This window comes from Loxodonta africana, chromosome 25 (genome assembly GCF_030014295.1).
Source record: "Loxodonta africana isolate mLoxAfr1 chromosome 25, mLoxAfr1.hap2, whole genome shotgun sequence".
In the NCBI taxonomy this organism is placed as follows: domain Eukaryota; kingdom Metazoa; phylum Chordata; class Mammalia; order Proboscidea; family Elephantidae; genus Loxodonta; species Loxodonta africana.
Window position 1 is genome coordinate 42,468,423 of NC_087366.1, and position 23,095 is coordinate 42,491,517.

At 39.0% G+C, this 23,095-nt stretch overlaps 1 protein-coding gene across 3 annotated transcripts in view; it reads right to left on the reverse strand.

The window, feature by feature from the left end:
- The window catches only part of RGS7 (regulator of G protein signaling 7), a 572,799-nt gene that overhangs the window by 22,095 nt on the left and 527,609 nt on the right, over positions 1–23,095 (reverse strand). For all 3 annotated transcript variants that reach the window (XM_064276719.1, XM_010591043.3, XM_010591044.3), the window contains exons 10-15: positions 22,024–22,098; positions 13,862–13,960; positions 11,157–11,218; positions 10,086–10,196; positions 8,474–8,599; positions 1,044–1,230 (exon numbers count right to left, since the gene is read on the reverse strand). In XM_064276719.1, coding sequence (XP_064132789.1) covers positions 1,044–1,230; positions 8,474–8,599; positions 10,086–10,196; positions 11,157–11,218; positions 13,862–13,960; positions 22,024–22,098 — 660 coding nt within the window. The remainder of the gene's footprint in view (positions 1–1,043; positions 1,231–8,473; positions 8,600–10,085; positions 10,197–11,156; positions 11,219–13,861; positions 13,961–22,023; positions 22,099–23,095) is intronic.

Genomic DNA, 23,095 nt, shown 5'->3' on the forward strand with positions numbered 1-23,095 from the left:
TTCCACGTGGGAGACCAGGATAGAGCCGCAGGGCGGGGATGTCCGGTTTAGCTGTTTAAATCAATGTTAGGTGTCCTTAACTAAAAATGTCTCTTTTCCTTAAACCAAAGCCACAGGGAAATGCATTTTCTACTAAGTAAAAATATGGAAAAACATTTTGGTATCTCATTCTTCAACTTCTAAATGTTATTTAAGTAATGCTGTTATTAAAAAACAAGATATTTTTAAAGCTAATACTCTTTTCTAAAAGATGTTTAGCAAATTATGAAATATGCACGCTCTGATTTAAAAGCCAATTTCAACACATCATTAGGAAATAATATCCCCTCATTACATATTTATTTTTCTTCTTGAGCAACAATTGTGATCTTTTTTTTTTTTTTTTAGAGAAAACAGAAATTCAAATAACTTCTAAGGAGGTAATTAAGGTTCAATTTGAGAAAAGAACATTAAAAATTTGTTACAGGAGGTTAAAATCAATTTCCTTTTGTGTTTTTCTTTTGGTAGATTAACTTAGGAAATGAATAAATCCCTGAATCAACTATTTAATTTTATGACCTGTGACAAAACTGGTTTGAGTTTGACACAACTTTAAATTAACTCAGTTCTTCAGATTCATAATAAGGAATAATTTAGGAATGAAAGAATTTTAGAATCTCCATATTGGAAGACACCTAAAAACTTTCAAACGTGCATTAATAAGGTGGGGTCATCATTAGATAAGTATTTGCTCACATGTTAGAGGACAAACAGAGCAGAAAATGAACTAAATATTTTCAAATATTTCAAATATGCCTCTTCAAGAAATTCTCAGGTGAAAATATTCAAATTTATAAAACATGCCCAGACTTTAAAAAAGTATTCACATTAAAGTATCTCTGCTATCTTCTAGATCAGTTAGAGATGTTTTAAATACAGTTACCTAGATTTAAAATATTAGAAATAGGGGCCAATTTAAAATGAAAATAAAAATAAAGTCTTCTCAACCCTTAATGGCTCAGAAGCACATTTGGGACATATGTGAGGGACCCCCGTGTACTGACCTGAGCATCTTCGAAGGTATAACGTCCTGGTTCCTTTACATTCTGTGTGGTTTTGTCATAACTCTTAGAATCCAGGTTAATGGCACTGGGGGCTCCCGGAGCCAGAAACTCCTGCCATATTTCCTGAACTCGGGAGGGGACTTCTCTAATCGGCCTTTTCTTCAGGTCCTCCACTGCTAGCCAGAATCTGTGCAAAATGTGACACCAAGTGTTTACTTCATTGGCTAATCATCTGAAAATTCTTGTAATATTTACCCATACTACAATTCACAATGATACATGATAACGAACTCACTTTCTCTGAAAACCAAGACCAAAGCTGTTTCCGTCAAGTTGACTACAACCCTGTAGGACAGAGCACAACTTCCCATAGGATTTCCCAGGAACAGCTCGTGTGTTAGAACTGTCAGCCTTTTGGTTAGCAGTCATAGCCCTTAGCCGCTGCATCACCAGGTCTCCACTTTCCCTAAGGGCTTCCAATATCTGGTTTTAACTGTCTCTCCCCACCCCCCACGCCCCCCCCCCCCACTGGTTGTATTCAGAGGTGTAAAATCTTCAGAAAGAAATATTGAATGCAATCTTCTTTAAGTGTTTGTTGTTAAAAGTAGATCTCTCAGAGTTCTGAGCAAATACAACCTTAGTTTTACTGAAGTGAAGTTGCGTTGACAAAGGATCATTCGTTAGGAAGGAAGAGGGATATGAAGGGAATTAAGGGTGAGTGACAAACAGTGTCTGGCTGTAGGGATAAAGTAAAGCATTATGCCACATTTTTTGGAGCTTTGGTCCATTTGAGCAATAAGGGCTAGTGTGGACAGGCTTTTCTACTCTACTGGGAAGAGGAATTACAATAAAGCTTTACCGGAGTGGAAAGAGGCCTGGATACAAGACCAGTTAAAGCCCTAGCAGGCAAAATAAGGGCAAGTAACTAATTTTAGGCTACTTAATTCAGAGAGTTCTAGAATGACAGAGCATCAGGCTTTCAAATGCAATTGTTTGAAAGGCTTAAATTTGAAGAGGCACCATGGCAATTTGGAGACTATAGAAAAAATATGTACTGATTGACTTCGAAAGCCCCCCAAACCATGTTTTGGTGGATAACAGCAAAGTTTGATAAGAAGGTGCCACATTGTGTTTATGGGCTTCCTTTCTTTAAATTTTGCTATGTGTTAATTTTTCATCTTAGACCAAAAAGTAATGTTAAAAAGATAAAAATGTGCATCATAGCATTTTGTTAATAGAAAAAGAAACCATACTTGAAAATGAAACTGCTATGAACACGCTATGAATCACAGTTCTGCTCTGACACACGTTGGGTCGCCATGAGTCAGAGTCGATGTAACAGCAACCGGTTTTGAGTATGCCTAGGTTATCCTAAACAGGCGTCATTTTCACTCTAAGGGTAGGATAGATACGATCATGTAATCACGATGTCTATGGAGTCAATGGCGACCACAAGCTACAGAGACTTAAGAAAGGCCCACGGTGACAAAGCAGTATCCTCATAACTACTAAATTTTAACCTGGGAATTAATGAAAGTACAGAAACTAGTAAGAAAGCAGTTGAGCTAGAATTAGAATAGCAAATACTATGTAGTCTAGTGATTCCCCAGTTTTCAAATATTACTTTTCTATAGATATATGTAACAAAAGATAATCCAACTTGGATAATGCCTTAAACATGAAACTATCGATATCACTTTTGGAAAGGAAGGGTCTAAGCTGTTTCCTCTAAAATACAGAGTCAGACAGTGCACTACATATAATAAGAATATCATGTGCAAACTGAGGGAACCTGAATATTATAATTAATGCTCATTCAAGTTCATTCCTGCACACATGGCACATTGATTCAAAAAAAATCATGTCCTCAAAGAACTGTTCAAGAAAAGATGTATCATTCAAACGACCATAACACAAAGAAGATATGAGAAACCCTCTATGAGCAGTGTCATCAAGATAGTCTGGGCATGCAAGCAGGTGAGGCTTTCTGCCAGGTGAATGCTGGTTGTAAAAGGGATATTAAGAATGCTGTTATAGATTCAATGACATGGAATGACATGCAATGACCTTTTCAAAGTGTTGAGATGATATTAATAATATCTTCCCTGATATGTGAGTACAGGCACTATTCTAAGTACTCAACCTGTATCAACGCATGTGATCTTTACAACAGCTCTAAAAAGTAGCTGCTATTATTTTCTATTATTATTGCTCCCTTGTTAGAGTAGAGGAAATTGAGGAAATGAAGTTTACATAGCTTACTGAAGATTGCTCATTGGGGGGCATCTAGGTCAATTGGCACAACAAAGCTTATCAAGAAAATGTTCTGCATCCCACTTTGGTGAGTGGCACCTGGGATCTTAAAAGCTTGTGAGTGGCCATCTAAGATACATCAATTGGTTCCAACCCACTTGGAGCAAAGGAGAATGGAGAACACCAAAGACACGAAGAAAATATTAAGCCAAGAGACAAAATGGCCACATAAATCAGAGACTCCATCAGCCTGAGATGAGAAGAACTAGATGGTGCCTGGCTACCATCAGTGACTGCTCTGACAGGGAACACAACAGACAGCCCCTGAAAGAGTGGGAGAAAAGTGCAGAGCAGAACTCAAAGTCACATAAAAAGACCAGACTTAATGGTCTAACTGAGACTGGAGGAATCCCCAAAGCCATGGCCCGGGGACACTCTGTTAATCCAGAACTAAAACCATTTCTGAAGCCCACTCTTCAGACAAAGATTAGACTGGACTATAAAACATAAAATAATACTTGTGAAGAGTGCTCTTCTTAGTTTAATCAGATACATGAGACCAAATGGGCGGCTCCTGTCTGGAGACAGGATGAGAAAGCAGGAAATGACAGGAACTGGTTGAATGGACACAAGAAACCCGGGGTAGAAAGAGGGAGTGTGATGACACATTATAGGGATTGCAACTAATGTCACATAACAATATATACATAAATTTTCATATGAGAAATTAACTTGAGCTGTAAACTTTCATCTAAAGCACAATTTAAAAAAAAAGGTACACGAAACTTTTTGGGTGAAAATTAAAAAAAAAAAAAATTCTGTGTTAAAAAAAAAAATCGCCCAATTTTTAGTGTAGCTGGGGTTTGTATCCAGATAATCTGCAGCGGACAACATACATTCCTAACCCCTGCCTTGAACGGCCTCCTCAGCAGCATCATTGCTTTCCTTGCCCTCATTATTCCTGCAAACATTTTAATAACTTAGTAGAATGGAAAAAGCATAAGTTGAAATCCCACCTCTTTTATTTAACAGTAGCTGAAAATTGGGGAAGTGTTTTAATGTATTTCAGCCTCATTTTCCTCAAAAGTAAAATGGGTTAATATTGATTACCTCACTGGATTTCTGTAGGATTAAATGAAATAAATTATGTAAAGGTTACTTTGAGGTGCCTGACATATTTATACCCAAACCCACTGCCATCGAGTTGATTCCGACTCATAGCGACCATATAGGACGGAGTAGAACTGCCCCATAGGGTTTCCAAGGCTGCAAATCTTTTGGAAGCAGACTGCCACTTCTTTCTCCTGTGGGGCAGCTGGTGGGTTCCAACTGTTGACCTTTCAGTTAGCAACCGAATGCTTTTAACCACTGAGCCACCAGGGCTCCTTGGCATATTTATAAACCCAGTGCCGTCGAGTTGATTCTGACTTATAGTGACCCTATAGGACAGAGTGGAACTTTTCCATAGAGTTTCCAAGGAGCACCTGGTGGATTTGAACTGCTGACCTCTTGGTTAGCAGCCTAGCACTTAATCACTAGGCCAGCAAGGTTTCCAGCATATTTATAGGCACTCAGTGATGAGTCTCATGATATCACGATTTTTTTTTGGCACATGCTGTATGCTAGGTGCTTTGACTGAAAAAGGAATGAACAAAAACCCACTGACAGGAGAGAAGAGTATGTATTTGAGGAATAAGTAGCAGTCAATAAGCAGTATTTCTTGACTTTTCGTCATCATGCTTGAAGAAAATGCTCATATGAGTGGCAACTTCCAACAACAGGAGGTGCTTAAAAGGCTGCTGCTTAGATAAGATGCCTTAAAAGTTATTTAAGTGCAATTCTCAGCCTTGCTGGGTAACTTGAGCTTTTTTTTTTTCTCTCCCTCAGTCTGTGACAACAGACACCTAGGAGGAAGCAGTTGGGCTCAGACTTTAGCGAGTAATAGAAAATAACTTGTGCCTGGTTTATAGAAAATCTAGACTGCCACTTACTAGCAACCTGACCTTGGGTAAGTTGCCTAATCTCTCTGAAGCATATTTAAAAAAAAAAAAATTTTTTTTTTTTTTTTTATAAAATGGGCAACAGTATTTATTTTCATGTTTGTTGTGATGATTAGATGTAAGATAATTGGAAATAATGAATACAAGACTGTCTTAGTCATCTAGTGCTGCTATAACAGAAATACCACAAGCCGGTGACCTTAACAAAGAGAAATTTATTTTCTCACAGTCTAGTAGGCTAAAAGTCCAAATTCAGGGTGTCAGCTCCAGAGGAAGTCTTTCTCTCTCTGTCGGTTCTGGAGGAAGGTCTTTCTTGTCAATCTTCCCCTGGACTAGGAGCTTCTCTGCATAGGAACCCCGGGTCTAAAAGACACGTTCTGCTCCCGGCGCTTCTTTCCTTATGGTATGAAGTTCCTCTGGCTCTTTGCTCGCTTCTATCTCAAGAGATTTCTTCAGGACACAATCCAATTTTGTAGGTTGAGTCCTCCCTTACTAACACAACTGCCACCCATCATCCCTCATTAACATCACAGAGGCAAGATTTACACACATAGGAAAATCACAGGATACTGGGAATCATGATCCAGCCAGTTGATACACACACTTTTCCCGGGGGGGACATAATTCAATCCATGACAAAGACACAGCATGGAATACTTATAGAAGTAGTGGATATAAAGCATATAATGGCATAAAGTAGGTACTCAAGAATTATATATTTATATCTATTTGTATGTCTATTTATCGATCGGTCGATCCATCCGTCCATCCATCATCTTTCTATATTTGCTTAGCAGAAAGACATATGACAGGTATACAGTAGATGAATTATATCGACTTCAAGAAACATATTTCGTGTATATATAAATGTAACAAGTAGTCCTGGGGGTGCAGTGGTTAAGCACTCGGCTGCTAACCAAAAGGTCAGTGGTTCGAACCAGATGCTATGCAGGAGAAAGATGTGGCAGTCTGCTTCCATAAAGATTTACAGACTCGGAAACTGTTATGGATTGGATTTTGTCCCCCCAAAATGTGTATCAACTTGGCTAGGCCATGATTCCGAGTATTGTGTGGCTGTCCACCATTTTGTGATCTGATGTGATTGTCCTGTGTGTTGCAAATCCCAACCTCGATGATGTTAATGAGGCAAGATTAGAGGCAGTTATGTTAATGAGGTAGGACTCAATCTATAGGATTAGGTTGTATCTTGAGTCAATGTCTTTTGAGATATAAAAGAGAAAATCAAGCAGAGAAGAGAGGGACCTCACGCCACCAAGAGAGAAGTGCCAGGAGCAGAGCTAGTCCTTTGGGAGCTGGGGCCCTGAATTAGGACCTCTAGCCTCTTTTAGCCTCCTAGGCTGTGAGAGAATAAACCTCTGTCTGTGAAAGCCATCCACTTGTATTTCTGTTATAGCAGCAGCACTAGATGAGTAAAACAGAAACCCTAGTGGGGCAGTTCTACTCTGTCCTATGAGGTTGCTATGAGTAGGAACCGGCTTAACTGCAATGAGTTTATGAGTAGATACGTAATATTTTTTACATATGATTACAGCATGGAGACTAACATGGCATAGAATTATCAATTATTTCATGAAACCCAGCTTGCACATGCTATTGTCTTTGCTTAAAAGTTTCTTCCCACTTCCCTTTTTTTTTTGCCTGGTTACCTCCTTCTCACTATCCACGTCTTAGCCTAAAGGCCATTTCCTCTGGGATGCCCTTTGGTAGTATACAGCTCTGGATTAAATATCCCTCTGTATTTTTTCTATTTAAATCCCCATTAATTTGTATTGTGATGATCTGTTTTCTTGTCTGTATTTACTCCAACAGACTGTAATTTTAATGACAGCCGGAGCCATTTTTATTTGGTTAGGTTTTATTTAGTTAAGAGATGTTGGTGAGGGTCATTACTTGTTTACTTTCTTTATCATGATACCCATAAAATCAGCATTTTTAAAAACTTAGAGGAAAGTCTACCTCCCATTCAACAAAATGCTAAAAAATATCCTTTATCTCTGCTTTATTTTTATTCATTCTTGCACTCAATAATTAATGACGTGACCTCAATACAGAAAATGTTATTTAGTAGGCCCAGTAAAAATCCTTAGCAACTGTAAATCTTATGAAAGCTCTGTCAAGAAGAACTCCCATAAACTGGAAAGAGAATAGGAAGCTGCTTCCTTAAGATCTATGACAGGCACACATGTATAATTAAATTCCCCCAAGCTCTGTCTAGGGTCCACCCTGCTTACTCCATGAGGTCTCTGTCAAAATTCTGTGTGTTTCTGAATGATTGGTATCAGTTTCTGAATCCCCTGAAAAGGAGGTGACGTTGCCTAGGGTTGCTTAGTTCCAGTGAAAATAAATGAATGCTGAGACCATTCTGTAAATGAACTTCACAGGACTGCATAAGTCATGGAAAAGTAAAATAGGGTATTCAGGTTTCAAATAAATAAAGAATAAAAGAGCTGATGGAAAAACTGTTATGTTGTGGAAGGTTATCATTTACCTCCATGATCTTAGATAAAGCCATTAAAATCCATTCCAATGTTTCACATTTAAAGTGCAATGTCCAGGTGTGTTTTAAGTTAGAGAAATTTCAAAACCAAATGAGGATGATGTTTACAATAGCTGGGCAGAATGGGTGTACCTGCTTGCTAACAGCATAGTGTGCCACTGCTCTCAGCTGCACATCGGCTGTATCTAACTGGGCAAAAGTAAATGAGTGCCCCAATAGCTTTGTCCCAAATTATACAGACACCCAATCTCCTTTTCTCTACCTTACTTGAGAATTGATATGCGAAGAAGACCGATATGAATAAATAGGTGATATTTTCATTTAACTCCATAAATATTATTGGCCATTTACCACTTTGCCACATATTGGTCTAAATATTGTACTTCTGTATCGAGTTCATTTAAAATGCTCCAAATTTATACAGTGAAAAGATCAAGAGACAGTGTCAAAATAAACCATTATAAGTAACTGATTATGTTAGATAGCCTTTGCTTGGTTGCCTTTTTTCCCTCCATCGTGTGGCAGAAATTTAATGGGTTCATATCATCAACATCATGCTAGTGGGGAGATTAACTGGACTATAATCTCTCAAATAATTAGACACATCACAGATAGTGTCTCTCTAGCTTAGAGAGGAAGGCCTAAACAACATGTCTTACCTTAAGTTTTCTGAGCTGAATTCTGACTCTAGAAATTTAAGGAACTGTTCTCTCCCAACTGGGTCTTTCAAAGCTTCATCCATGCCGAAACCCCATCGTTTTACCCTCTGCTGGCTTGGTTCTTTGCTATAGGAGAGAAAACAAAGCCAATTATAGTCTCTTCATTACAACTCCTATTTTCTGTGATTAAATTTCCCCTCAAAGCATATATGTTTTTGAAGTTCCCATCTTTAATTTATCTTTAAGAAAAAAAATTCTGATTGATGACTCCACATGAAAATACAGGGAGGCATTAGTAATAAAGTCTAACATTTTTTGAGAATTATGTGCTAAGTGCTCTATGCCAATGAGCTCTTTTAGTTTTTTCAGCAATTTTATGAGAGAGGTACCATTATCACTCCCATTTTACAGATGAGGATGCTGAGGCCAAAAAGGGGTTATAACTTGCCAGTGTTAGACAGGTAATAAGGGGTAATGATCCAGATATGCTGACCCCAGAGTCCAATTGCTCAATTATTATACAGTGCAGCCTTGTGGTGGTATGCTGTACCGGGGTGGGGGAGAGATGCACTGGGGACCAAGAGGCCTAAATCCTTGGCCATTGACTCTGCAATCTACTAAACAGGTGACCTAATCCTAACTGAGTCAAAAAAGTATGTGATTCCAGCTTCCACATCTATAAAATTTACAAATTATGAATGAAGAGTTCTGGACTAGTCAAGCATTTAAGAACCACTGCCTGGATTTAGAAGAAGCCACCACCACCAGCTGCCATTGAGTTCATTCTGACTCATGGCAACCCCATGTGTGCCAGAGCAGAACTATGCTCCATAGGGTTTTCAATGGCTGATTATTCAGAAGTAGGTCTTTGCAAAGTCTTTCTTCTGAGGAGCCATTGGGTGGACTCAGACCACCAACATTTTAGTTAGTAGCTAAGTGTGTTAATCATTTGCACCATCCAGGGACTCCTTAGAAGGACCTGAGGTCCGTAAATGCAATCTAGAGAAGTGCAATATAGCACCAAATAATGACTTTGTGCACAGGACTTTTAATGAATCTGCCAAGGCTGATGATATAATTTTTCTCCTATGTAGCTCATGAAAGCAAATTCATGAGGGGGAATTCTAAATTATGCTTTGGTTGTCTCAAAAGGTCAATCTCTTATTGGTTTCTTTTAGAGCATTTATGGGAAATTCATTTTGTTTTAAAATTTAATTTATAAAAATATACTTGTAATGGGCCTAAGTAAGTGTAAATTTAGCATTCATTTTACACTTAGAATTTTGGCACAGACATTTGGCAACATGGATTTTCAAGGAAGCTAAAAGCAATGAGTTACATTCCAAGAACTAATGATTCCCAACTCTGAGTAGTCCATCTTGAAAGCCCTTGCACTTCTGATTTTATGCCAGTCATTCTGCAATGCAAATTTCAATCCAAATGTCTAAGGTTCAAAAATCATTATCTTTAGTAAGAATTTTATATCATGGACCAATGTACGTAAAGTGTTAAAACTACAGTTTACAATTAATTAGCTATAGGATTCTTTCTGTTTCACTCAGACCCTGAAATAAAGTGATATATTTGGGGAAGAGAGAAGAATGCCACCTACCTTGCTTCAAGTTCCCAGAAAGTAGTATCATCAGACAGCCATGGGTTAGAAGGGTCGGGTGGCACAAGAAATGGGTCGTATTCTAAATACTGTTCCGTATAACTTAGTAGGCTAGGGAGAAAAAACATTTCCATTTTTCTTAGTTTTCTGGCTGCGGTTACACCCAGTCCAAAGTAAGGGACACAAGGAATCCTTGTTCAGTTAGAGAATGAAATTCAATGGCAGTTTTTCACATTCTAACAACTTGTATGGCAAACATATGCAGTTAGGATTCAATCTCTCCTCATGCCCAGGCCAGATGAGTCAACAGCCCTCCGTTAAAATGAAGCAAAGTGGGAGAGGTCAGTTTGTTAAGGCAGTGCTAAGGGTCAGCACCAATCCTTGGTCAGCCAGTGCACCCCTGGCTGAACTGATTATAGCCAACTCAGAGGAGGAAGGAAAAAGAAAACGTTTGACAAAAGTATTTACAGGGATTATGTAAAAGGAGAATCACTGAGGAAAACCATCCCTCTAAAAATTTGTATTTAAGAAAAAAAAAAAGAAATGAAAGGGGAAAGAAGAAGTTGGAGAGGAAGGGTTTGGCAATCAATGCCCAAAGCTGAAGAATATGAATGACCTAAAGAACAGATTCAAATGGAAAAAAAAAAAGAAAAGGAAATGTCCCTGAATGACCAATTCTAATGCTAAAGTCAAGTAATAACTCAGTAGTGTGAGTGTTCAGATGAATTTACAGAGAGGATCCTCAGGGCCATAAGGTAACCGGTAAGTCGAAAATTTCATTTCTTCCAGCAGGAGTGAAATTATTCACCACCTTGGAAATATCCTCTGTATCTGATTCTGGCTGCACAACGATGGGACCTCTAGGGATTTAAGACAATAAGGATCATTCTGCCATTTCAGCTGTAACAAAACAGTTCTTCGAAAAGTTCCTATGTGCAACAAGAAAAAAAAAACTTCTATGGGGCTCTAATTATTTGTCTCATCCCTCTCCCAACATTTCTCTTCCCACTTCCGACATCTGTCATTGTCATAAGAAATCTAGTATTTATAGGGAGATCTTGAAATACTTACCTATCAGCAACTTTTGACATTTTTAACCGATGTCTATCTAACTGTATTTGCCAATATTTTATCTGAAAAGAAGGTTATAGAAGTAGTTACATCAGTAATGGCATTCTCACAACTTTTATCTCTAAATTTTGACAGACTGGGCAATTCTGAACAAAGGTATATTCTAAGTCATTAAAATTTCAAAGCCAGTAAAAAACAAAACAAACAAACAAAAAGAACAAAGCAGAGGGCACTGAAAGTGTTAGCAAAAAATTAAAATCAGGTTGAATGAACAATGACCAGTATTGCTTTACTACAGCATCAAATTTGAACATATTACCTACTTCAACAAAATGTAACTTTATTTTAAAAGTTTTATGGAAATTTCAAACATTCCATTTCAAATACAGAATCACATTTTCTCCCAAATACTTAATTCAGAAAATTAACTCCCTGCTATTTGTTACTATAATTTAAAAATAAGTTCTACCTTCTAGTAATATTTCAACAAAGCATCAATGATGTGTGTTTTGAGAACAATTCTATCAACAATTCATAACAAACCCTCATGCAGACATAATACCTTTGGAAAAATTTTAATTAAAAACTCTTTGAACTACTTTTCCTTCACAGTGATTGTGAATATACTAGGAAAGCACGCATTATACTGTTTATAAATCAATGGGATTACAATAAAATATTAGATTAGCATCAAAAGGGAACAAAGCCTTATGATTCAACCAACCAAGAGATTTAATTATTATTTGATATAAGACACACTTACCTTGGTTTTGAAATGTTACTTGGAATCAAAACTATTGATCAATGGGTGGAAAGAAAAGTGATATGTACCATGATTTTATATCAATGCCAATAAGGGAAAGCTTCAAGAGGTTTACAGAGGTCCGAACTTGAGAAATAAGAGTGAACTGTCTTTGGGTAAAGATCATGTCATATCACTGGTTGCGGGAAATGTGTGAATCAAGGTCCTCAACCTCTTGTCCTCTCCTTCTTTAATACAGGGCCAGGAGTACAAAACAACTTCATAAAAAACCAAAAACCAAACCCATTGCCATCGAGTCAATTCTGACTTGTAGTGACCCTATAGGACAGAGTAGAACTGTCCCATGGAGTTTCCAAGGAGCGCCTTGTGGGTTTGAACTGCTGACCTTTTGGTTAGCAGACGTAGATCTTGACTACTACGGCACCAGGGTTCCTAAAAAACAGCTATAAAAAACAACTATAGGCAGTAGATTTACTTGCAAATCTGTGTGATTTTTAAAATTTGGTTAGAGAGGAAGAATTTGGGGGGTTAAGAATGCAGAGCTTTGAAAACCACTGCCATATGTTGATATACTTTCAAATGATATCATTGGATGTGAGGAAAAAAAACAAAATTGTCACTTTGAGGACTAAGGTGCAGCTGACCTGAGCCATGGTATTTTCAATCGCCCCATATGCATGCGAAAACTGGACAATGAATAGGAGAAGGCTGAAGAATTGATGCCTTTGAATTATGGTGTTGGTTGAGAATATTGAACATACCATTGTTATGGATTAACTTGTGTCCACTGAAAACGTGCGTCAAGCTGGCTAGCCTCTGCTTCCCAGTATTGTGTGATTGTCCACCATTTTGTGATCTGATGATCTTAATTAATCCTACGTGTTGTAAATCCTAACCTCTATGAAGTTAATGGAGCCCTGGTGGTGCAGTGGTTAAAAGCTCAGCTGCTAACCAAAATGATGCCAGTTCAAATGCACCAGCCACTCCTTGGAAACCCTGTAAGATAGCTCTACTCTGTCCTATGCGGTCGCTATGAGTTGGAATAGACTGAATGGCAATGGTTTTTTTTGGTATAACGTTAATGAGGTAGGATTAAAGGCAGTTATGTTAATGAGGCAGGACTCAATCTACAGGATTAGATTGTATTTTGAGTCAATCTCTTTTGAGGTAGAAAAGAGAGAAGACAGCAGAGAGAACAGGGACCCTACAACACCAAGAAAGAAATGCAGGGAGTGGAGTGCGTCCTTTGGACCCGGGGGGTTTCTGTGTTGAGAAGCTCCTAGACCAGGGGCATATTAAAGACAAGAACCTTCTCCCAGAGCCAATGAGAGAGAAAGACTTCCCCTGGAGCTGGCGCCCTGAATTCAGACTTCTAGCCTCCTAGACTGTGAGAGAATAAATTTGTTAAAGCCATCCACTTGCACTATTTCTGTTATAGCAACGCTAGATAACTAAGACAACCATGGACTGCCAGGAGAATGAAAAAATCTGCCTTGGAAGAAGTAAGAAGAATGCTCCTTAGAAGTGAGGGTGGTGAGACTTCATTTTATGTACTTTGGACACATTATCAGGAGGGACCAGTCCCTGGAGAAGGACATCATGCTTGGTAAAGTAGAGGGTCGCCGAAAAAGAGAAAGACCCTCAACAAGATGGATTGACACAGTGGCTGCAACAATGGGCTCAAACATGGCAATGATTATGAGAATGGTGTGGGACGAGACGGTGTTTTGTTCTGTTGTACGTAGGATCACTATGAGTCAGAACCAACTCGAAGGCACCGAACAACAATACTTTCATTACCTGGTAACTACAAATCTTCTACATGAAACAGTAAACCATGCAAATGTACTTTCAAAGACCCACTATTAACATTCACCATCTGGTCTTCATAGCAGTTACTCTGTAAACCTTTATTAACAAGTCATTTTAAAGGCTGACCTACCTGTTGGTGTAACTCATCTTCTGTTGGAGGCTTAGTTTCTGGTGTGGGTGTGTGGGTAGGGCTGTGGCTTCTAATATCATTCTGTAAACCATACACAGACTGTATTAAAATAAAAAGAGGTATGTTAATACAAAATACCATTTATAGTCACTGACTTCCTTAAAAATAATTTTTTTTGTTATATATTCAGTATGGTAACACAAAGCCCTGCTGCATATTTGATTAAACTTCTGATAAATATTCAAAAGGCACTGCTATGATGCATATCATACTTATTTAAAATAGGAGCACAGCTGTTTGCAAAAATGTGTGCTTAGATCGTTAACTTTGACAGAATAATTGATTATATGTAAACAACATGGTGAGTGTGATAATAAAATCTGGGGGTGGGCTGTGTTACAACACTGCGTAACATTTAAAAAGTATTGATTTTAGGATAAAATAGGCATGGAAATAGAATACCACAGAAATTTAATAAACCAAAAGAAGATAAAGATTAGTATGATCTTTACATAGAAAAGGAATGAAGTACTGGGGAGAGAGACTAGATTAAGAATTTTAATGCTGATTTGTTTCTGATGTTGCAATCACAGACACTCCACAGTGCTCCTACTTTCCCATGTCAACATTCAGTTATTTATCTCACAATATGGACCTTGCCACTGGGTGCCATTTGCAAACACCAGTGAACCCAAAGGCTTTACACAGCGTTGGAATTCATGATGCAACAGTGCTTCTTTACTGACTTGTCAAAATGTCAAACCTACTATTTAGGAAGACTTGTTCTTGAGAAAGACCCACTGCTTAGAAGTATAAATAAATATCTGGGGACTTAAGGGTATTAAAAAAAAAAAAAAAAACTTCAACTTAATGTGTGAGATATCTCATTGTTCAACTCCATGGAAGGGGCTATATTACTTTTTAATATATGAAAATATTACTTTAAAATACATAATTTAATATGTGGTATCGAATACTTCTTTGCACGTGAGGATGAAGGCAGGATGCTAATGTAAAAAAAGATAATAAAACTGTATGTGCCCCCACAAAATTAAAGTTACCAGAAAAGATTTGGAAAGAAACTATTGAGATCTGAAGAGGACAGATGTAGAAACTTAATTCAGCCAGTTTTCAGGCCCATCGCCAACCTCGCAGGTTTTGATAAACTCAAAGGTGCTCTGTTTTTAGCCTGCTCGCACTTGCACCCTATCTCCTAACTTCAACCATTGGCTCAATACCTGGATCCTTGGATCTGATTTTTGTCCTTGTGTCTGCTGTTATTTTGCTCTTAGTCTTTAGCAAATTTTGTCTTGGGTTTTAAGCATTTGGATCATCTAATTCTAGACCATCTTGGGTAGGTTCCCCTTCAATCCTCTTTCTCTGGATGCAGCCCTTACTCCTTGCAACTCAATTCCTGTCACCACTCATCCATTTCAACACAAGGTGTAGCACATGTGATATGGGTTCACTGTTAACAGGGCTGAACTGAATGACTTGGCCTCACTCTTTTCTTTCTTTCATTCATTCAAAATTTATTGAACAATTTTATGCTAGATATTGTACTAAGCAGTATAGATACAGACACAGTAGATACACATCCTCCTCCACTGGAACTCACAACCCAATAGAGGGAAAACATGGTATACAAACAATCATACTCAGATACACGTGATTAAAACTGTGATAAGCCTTATGAGAGGAAAGAATAACAAGAGCAAACAGCCTGGAGAACAAGGAGACAGTTTACACTGAAGAAAGAGAAAAGCTTAAGTGAACTGCTACTAGTCACGTTTGAACATAATTAAATACAACTTTCTGAACTCTGAAATAACAGTTGAAGTTGATTTATAAAATTTAGGCAGCTGAAATACCACCAATTATACAGTAATTGCACTTTCCAAAATCTGCATTTTTTTTCAGTTGTATCACATTAATTTTTGATAATAAAAATAAAAAGATTCTAAGGCTTGAGATTTCTGTTCTTACTTACCTTGGCTTAATTACTCAAAGTTCTTTAATAAGAGACTTTATAAGATTTATAGTTCATGAAAAAGATGCTTACAAATCAACGTAGCTGACAAGGTGTTTTTTTTTTTTTTTTGGCTTAGATTAAAATTAATTAAAAAGGCTGTTAGAAAAATACATGCCTGGAGGAAGCCAGTTCAAAGAGAGAAGCCAAGAAAAGAAACAGAGAGACAGAGGAAAGAAGGAGAGGAAGAAATCTGATGGGGTTCAAGTTTAAGTTCCTGGGTCTAGTCATGCCCGGAGCCAGATCTATCCCTGCCCACCCCATGATTTCACCCCATGAGCCAGAAAACTCTACTCATTCAATCTAGTTTGAGCAGAGTTTCTGTTGCCTGCAACTTTAATACGCCCATTACTTAAACATTTTTATATTACTCAACGATACGAGTAGTTTACTGTGTTATGCAACATGTTAGATTTTCGATTCGCACATTCTGCACATGGACATGAGGAAATGCCAATCTGTTTATGCATAAATAGCTATAGCCATTGAATTATTAACAGCAGGAAACTAGACGCCTAATCACGAGTTCGCTAATTGTTCTTCCAAAATGTGCACATTTGCTGCTAACTATAATATTAAGTCCCATCACGTCCAGATGAGGGTCAGGAAACAGCTTACAGTTTTGAAATAGGGGCCCTGAAGTAACAGGAAGCAATCCAAAGGGTAGGTTCAGTCATACCCAAATGCATTGGTCACGCTCCTCAGGGTTTGTGTCTTAGGACCCCTCCAGTTACTGTCATGTAAAAATAAAGTCATTCTAGCCTGACGATTATAGTCAAAATTTGCATATCAGACTGAGGAAAATCAGGCACAATGCCCCTTAAAATGTGTCCAGATTGGGCTAATTTCTCTCTGTACCTGGTACATGATCATTCCTTCACATGGACTTGAAGGAACACATTTTTATCTCTTTATTTGTATTTTAGTCAAGTAAATTCAAATTTAAAAGAGAAATCTGAATATTTGATTTGAATCTCAAATACTTAAAAATATCTCAAATCACCAACTCACTCCAACAAAAAGGCTTGCATTAATCCAAAAAACACAAAATAATAAAATGTTTGAGAGGCTGTGGAGGGATTGTAACACTATTACACTGCTGGTGGGAATGTCAAATGGTACAAACACTTTGGAAATCGATTTGGTACTTCCTTAAAAAGCTAGAAATAGAACTACCATAAGACCCAGCAATCCCACTCCTCGAAATATATCCTAGAGAAAGAAGACCCTTTACACGAACAGTTATATGCACACCCATGTTTATTGCAGCACTGTTTACAATAGCAAAAAGATGGAAGCAACCAAGGTGCCCATCAATGGATGAATGGATAAATAAATTATGGTATATTCACACAATGGAATACTACAAATCTATAAAGAACAGTGACGGATCTGTGAAACATTTCACAACATGGAGGAACCTGGAAGACATTATGCTGAGTGAAATTAGTCAGTTGCAAAAGGACAAACATTGTATAAGACCACTATTATAAGACGTTGAGAAATACTTTAGACTGAGAAGAACACATTCTTTTGTGGTTACGAGCGGGGGGAGGGTGGGAGAGGGATATTTACTAATTAGATAGTAGATAAGAACTACTTTAGGTGAAGGGAAGGACAACACTCAATACAGCGGACTAAACACAACTGGACTAAACCAAAAGCAAAGAAGTTTCCTGAATAGACTGAATGCTTCGAAGGTTAGTGAAGCAGGGGCAGAGGTTGGGGACCATGGTATCAGGGGACATCTAAGTCAATTGGCATAATAAAATCTATTAAGAAAACATTCTGCATCCCACCTTGAAGAGTGGCGTCTGGGGTCTTAAATGCTAGCAAGTGGCCATCTAAGATGCATCAATGAGTCTCAACCCACCTGGATCAAAGGAGAATGAAGAACACCAAGGACACAAGGTAATAAAGAGCCCAAGAGACAGAAAGGGCTATATGAACCAGAGACTACATCATCCTGAGACCAGAAGAACTAGATGGTGTCCGGCCACAACTGATGACTGCCCTGATAGGAAAACAGCGGAGGACCCCTGAGGGAGCAGAGGAACAGTGGGATGCAGACCCCAAATTCTCATAAAAAGACCAGACTTAATGGTCTGACTGAGGCTAGAAGGACCCCAGTGGTCGTGGCCCCCCACGCCTTCTGTTGGCCCAGGACAGGAGCCATTCCAGAAGCCAAAACGTCGGACATAGATTGAACTGGACAATGGGTAGGAGAGGGATGCTGGTGAAGGGTGAGCTACCTGGATCAGGCGGACACTTGAGACTACGTTGGCACCTCCTACCCGGAGGGGAGATGGGAGGGTAAAGGGGCTTAGAAGCTGGCAAAATGGACATGAAAAGAGAGAGTGGAAGGAGGGAGCAGGCTGTCTCATTGAGGGGAGAGTAATTGGGAGTATGTAGCAAGGTGTAAGTTTTTATGTGAGAGACTGACTTGATTCATAAACTTTCACTTAAAGCACAATAAAAATTATTTAAAAAAATAATAAATAAGTAAAAAACATCTCAAATCAGCTGGACATCTAAACCTTCTCTTCAGGTATTTGATAAGCATGCTTGAAATTTGACAACTAAAGAAACCTTACATCACCCACAGAAATGTAAAATAACCCTGATATTTGTTAGGCACATATACTATGTTAGTACTTTAGGGATTTACTTGAGGAAAGTATCAACGGCTTCAAAAGTACTATGTTCTTGATCTGCCCTATAATCACGAGAAATATAATTACAGCTGACACCCACAGAAATGAACGGCAGCTCTCTTTGCTCAGGGCATTATCTGTTTTCAAAGATTTAGTGGGGTGCAGAGGTTCAACTTCCTCACCAGCAGCAGCAAAAGATAGAGAGCCCATCACATTGCTCAGAGAAGAGAAAGGACACTGCCCAATTAGGAGTGGACGGCAAAGGCAGTTTCCAGACGCAGTAAGTGGCCTCTGCCCTTCTGTCTAGGATATGGATCGTACAGCGTTGTCTGTCCTAGGGGCAAAGCTTCGGAACCTTCAGTGGGTGGCAGATTAGAGTTTGCTGCTCGTTTTCAAGTTATTCATTGAAAGAGTGGTGTGACAATTTAGAAGCACAAGCCATTTAAATTCCGTTTATAAGACTTAAGAAAATTATACAATTATGTGTCTGCATACATGTTTACCCACTTGTTCAATGTCTGCGTCCTTATTGGATGATGAATGGTGGGATTAGGGCCCCACCTGTCCCGTTTGCCACTGAATGCCTAAAAACCAAAAGCCATTGCCATCAAGTCGATTACGACTCATAGCGACCCGTAGGACAGAGTAGAACTGCCCCATAGGGTTTCCAAGGGGCACTTGGTGGATTCAAACTGACAACCTTCTGGTTAGCAGTTGTAGCTCTTAACCACTATGCCACCAGGGTTTCCTCTGAATGCCTAAAGCCTAGTAAAATGTCTATCATATAAAGTAACCAAAAAACCAAAACAGTTGTCATCAAGTTGACCCTGACTCATGGTGACCTCAGGTGTGTCAGAATAGAACTGTGCTCCATAGGGTTTTCAGTGGTTGATTTTGGAAACCAGTCACCAGGCCTTTCTTTCAAGGCACCTCTAGGTGGACTTAAACCTCCAACCTTTAAGTTAGCAGCTGACAATGTTAATTGTTTGCTCTACCCAGGGACCCCTTAGCATGTAATAGTGGGCATGTAATAGAGACTTGTTAAATCTGCTAAGTGAATGAATCATTCCAGTTCCTAACCAAATATGAGCTAAAATAGCAGTGATAATATTTCTAAAAGACAAACCCCATGTGGTTTAGAGTCCTATAATCTACTACGTAAAATAACATTATTGTCAGTGAAAATTCTAGCAAATTCAATATTTCTGATTACGAGAAGCTACATTTACCAATAGTGAGAAAATCAATATATTCCAGTTGTTGAAAACGAGGGCACGCATGCCATTCGTTGTAGTATTCTTCAGAACTTTCCTTTGTCTCTGGTAAATTTCAGGGCTCTATAGCTCTGCAGAGGTGCCTTGTAGTTCTACTTATTGATTCACAGGTAATTACACCAAATCCTGGACAGAGAGACCTAGAACTCAATGATGCCATCTCTTCACAGCATTTCGCCTCATATTTTTTTCCATAATTAAATGAGGGCCGATGGTACATGAAGAGCAGCATCGGTAACTAGTGCTTTCAGACTCTCAAGAAGAACAACGTCAGATGAAGCATTGGTAGGACTGCGATACTGAACATAGTGCTAAGGAGTGTAAGTGATTATTTTATTCTAAGTTCTATCTCGTGAATTCGTTTGCTTTCTTTTCCGAATCAGAGCATATCTCCATGGGTGTCTGCTGGGCAAAACAGGACACACAGTAAATAAGTAACTCTTCAAAATTCAGAAAATAGTGAGAGGCACCTCAATGCACTTTTTGGGGACCTGACAACATTTTTGAATCTTGTTCCACAAAGCCGGCCCCCACAGCACCCACGATGTGGTTGTGCGCAGAGGATAGAAGGAGCGCAGGGGGGCCAGCCCCAGGGTAGACCACACGGACAGGCTTTGTCTATGTCTTGCTTTGCCTCTTTCTCTCAGAGAGGCCCAGGAAGCAAAAGCTTTTGAGTTCAGCATCTGAATGAGTTTTGTGGTTCTTTCCCGGTGGCTTCTTTAGCCTAACAGCCAGGTAAACTGTCTTAAAAGAAAGAAAACATACCTGGAGCACATTGGGGGCCCTAGAAGGTGATGCTCTGTTTTTAGGCATGGAAGAAAAGACAATAAGAAATAAGACTACGGTTTTTGTTTTTGTTTTAGTGCTAACTGCAGGGACACATACCCTGGAAAATCCTATGGCCATATAAGGAAAAGGAATCCCTGGATGGCCCAAATCTTTAAGGTTCAACTACCTCCGGCTCAATGGCAGTGGGTAGTGGGTTAACGACAGTGGGCAGTGGGTTACTAGTCAAAAGACTAGGGGCTGGAACCCACCCAGAGGCGCCTTGGAAGACAGGCCTGGAGATTTGCTTCTCAAAGTTCACAGCCTTGAAAACCCTATGGAGCAGTTCTACTCTGCACACTTGGGGTGGCCACGGGTCAGAATTGACTCAAAGGCAACTAACAACAATATATGAGGAAAAATTCCACAGAAAATAACGTCCTGAACTGTGTGGAACGCTTTAATGGAGTATTTCCAACTTGTGGGCTCAGAGTGATAGCTGCAGATTATAAATTCTTATTGTGTGCATCATGTATTTTTTATAGAATGAATAGAAATGTCTTCTGTACGTATTACTTTAAAAATAGGGTTGATACTATTTACTGCAAGGCATTTTCAAAAGGTTATTTAAAAACATCACTGACTTCAGGATAGCTTCCAAACCCACCCCCCTCCCCTTAAGTATTCCTCACTTAATAGACACTGAACATAAAATTACTATCATATGACTGTTTGACAGAAATCTGGGGTTAAAAAGGAGTCTTCATACTCTATCTGTAATTAAACACATTTTTTATGTCCCTTTTTCCTCAGACTTTTCTCTAAAAATGTCCCTTCTCTCATCCTAATTGCTTTTTCTCAGATAATTTCTCTCTTTCTTCATTTCCTGGCCTGTGAAAGAGACACTCTTCTCTGCTGATGGGGCTTCCTGAGAGGGAGAGGGTAAGAGATCCTTCCCTTCCTATTCTTCTCCTGTCAGAGCCAGTCAGCACCACCCATGGGTCCTGGGGAGCAGACATGCTAGAGAATTTGGAGTCTTTGAGCGGTACAAATGGTTAAGTGCTTGGCTACTACCAAAAGTTTTGGCAGTTTGAGTCCACCCAGAGAAGCCTTGGAAGAAGGTCAAGGCAATCTGCTTCTGAACGTTCACAGCCTTGAAAACCCCGTGGAGCACAGTTCTACTCTAACTCACATGGGGTCACCATGAGTCGGAATCAACTCAGCGGCAACTGGAAAAAAAAATTTTCCTGAGGAGAAAGAGATTGACAGAAGCCCAGGGCTTGAAGTCCTAAGTGTCTTATACAGAGCAACAAGGAAGAGGAGGAATGACACTAGTAGATACTCCATGAAAGAGGAGAAAATATATTTTTTAAAAAATGACCGGTGTCCCGTAAAGAGTGCAACTCATTACCAAGATCAGTACAACAAACGTTGCTTTACCTTCCGGGTTTTGTGTGGGTTTCTCATTCTGGATGACTTCTTAATGTCCACTTCAGTAGTATTTACACATCCGGGCTGGAAATGAAAAAGCAGAGAGACACAAGAAATTGAGTGTGAAGTTTCTGCTCAGCGCGTTTCTCAGTAGGTGAATGACTCGCTCTCCAGAGCCTGGGCAAATGCCAAGACAACAAATGTCACTTTCTAAACTGTCACAGCCACTAAAAAAGAATTAAAAAAATTTATTTTATTGTGGTGAAAATATACCTAACAGAACACACGCCATCCCAACAATTTCTACAAGTACAATTCAGTGATATTGATTACATTCTTCAAGTTGTGCTACCATTTTCTCTATTCTTTTCCAAATTATTCTACCAACACTAACATAAACTCAATTCCCCCTGAAAAGAACATCCCCCTTTCCCTCCTTCCTCCCACTAACCACTAATAATCTTTGGTTTCTACATATTTGCTTATTTCATAGAAGTGAGGTCACACAATATTTATCCTTTCGTGACTGACTCGTTTTACTCAGCATAATGTTTTCAAGGTTCATCCATGTCGTGGCATGTATCAGAACTTCGTTTCTCTTTATGATGAGTAATAGTCCGTTGTATGTATGTACCCGTTTTGTTTATCCACTTGTCTGTTGGTGGACACTTGGGTTGTTTCCAGCTTATGGCTATTGTGGAAAGTGCTGCAATGAACATTGGTGTACAGGTTTCTGTTTAAATTCCTGAACTATCAAAGCCGCTTTTATCAGGAATAGTCAGTAATAAAATAGATTTGGCCATCGCAGTCCTCACATTAAAAAAAAAACCTATCTTATTAATAACTCTCAGAGAAACGGGAAAAAGGAATACTTGGGCTTTACTTAAGACAGTGGGTGTTTACATTTATAGCTGCTAACCCGGAAGCCTTAGAGCAAGGGTATCCTGAGACCAAATGAAGTGACATCCCAGCTGATTTCTCCCCTCAACCCCCCTCAGAGGGTGCCCACTCTGATCCAACATGACACTGATGTTATACGGCCTCTTGCTTTTCCCAAGTTGGAAAACTAGAATGGCTTTCA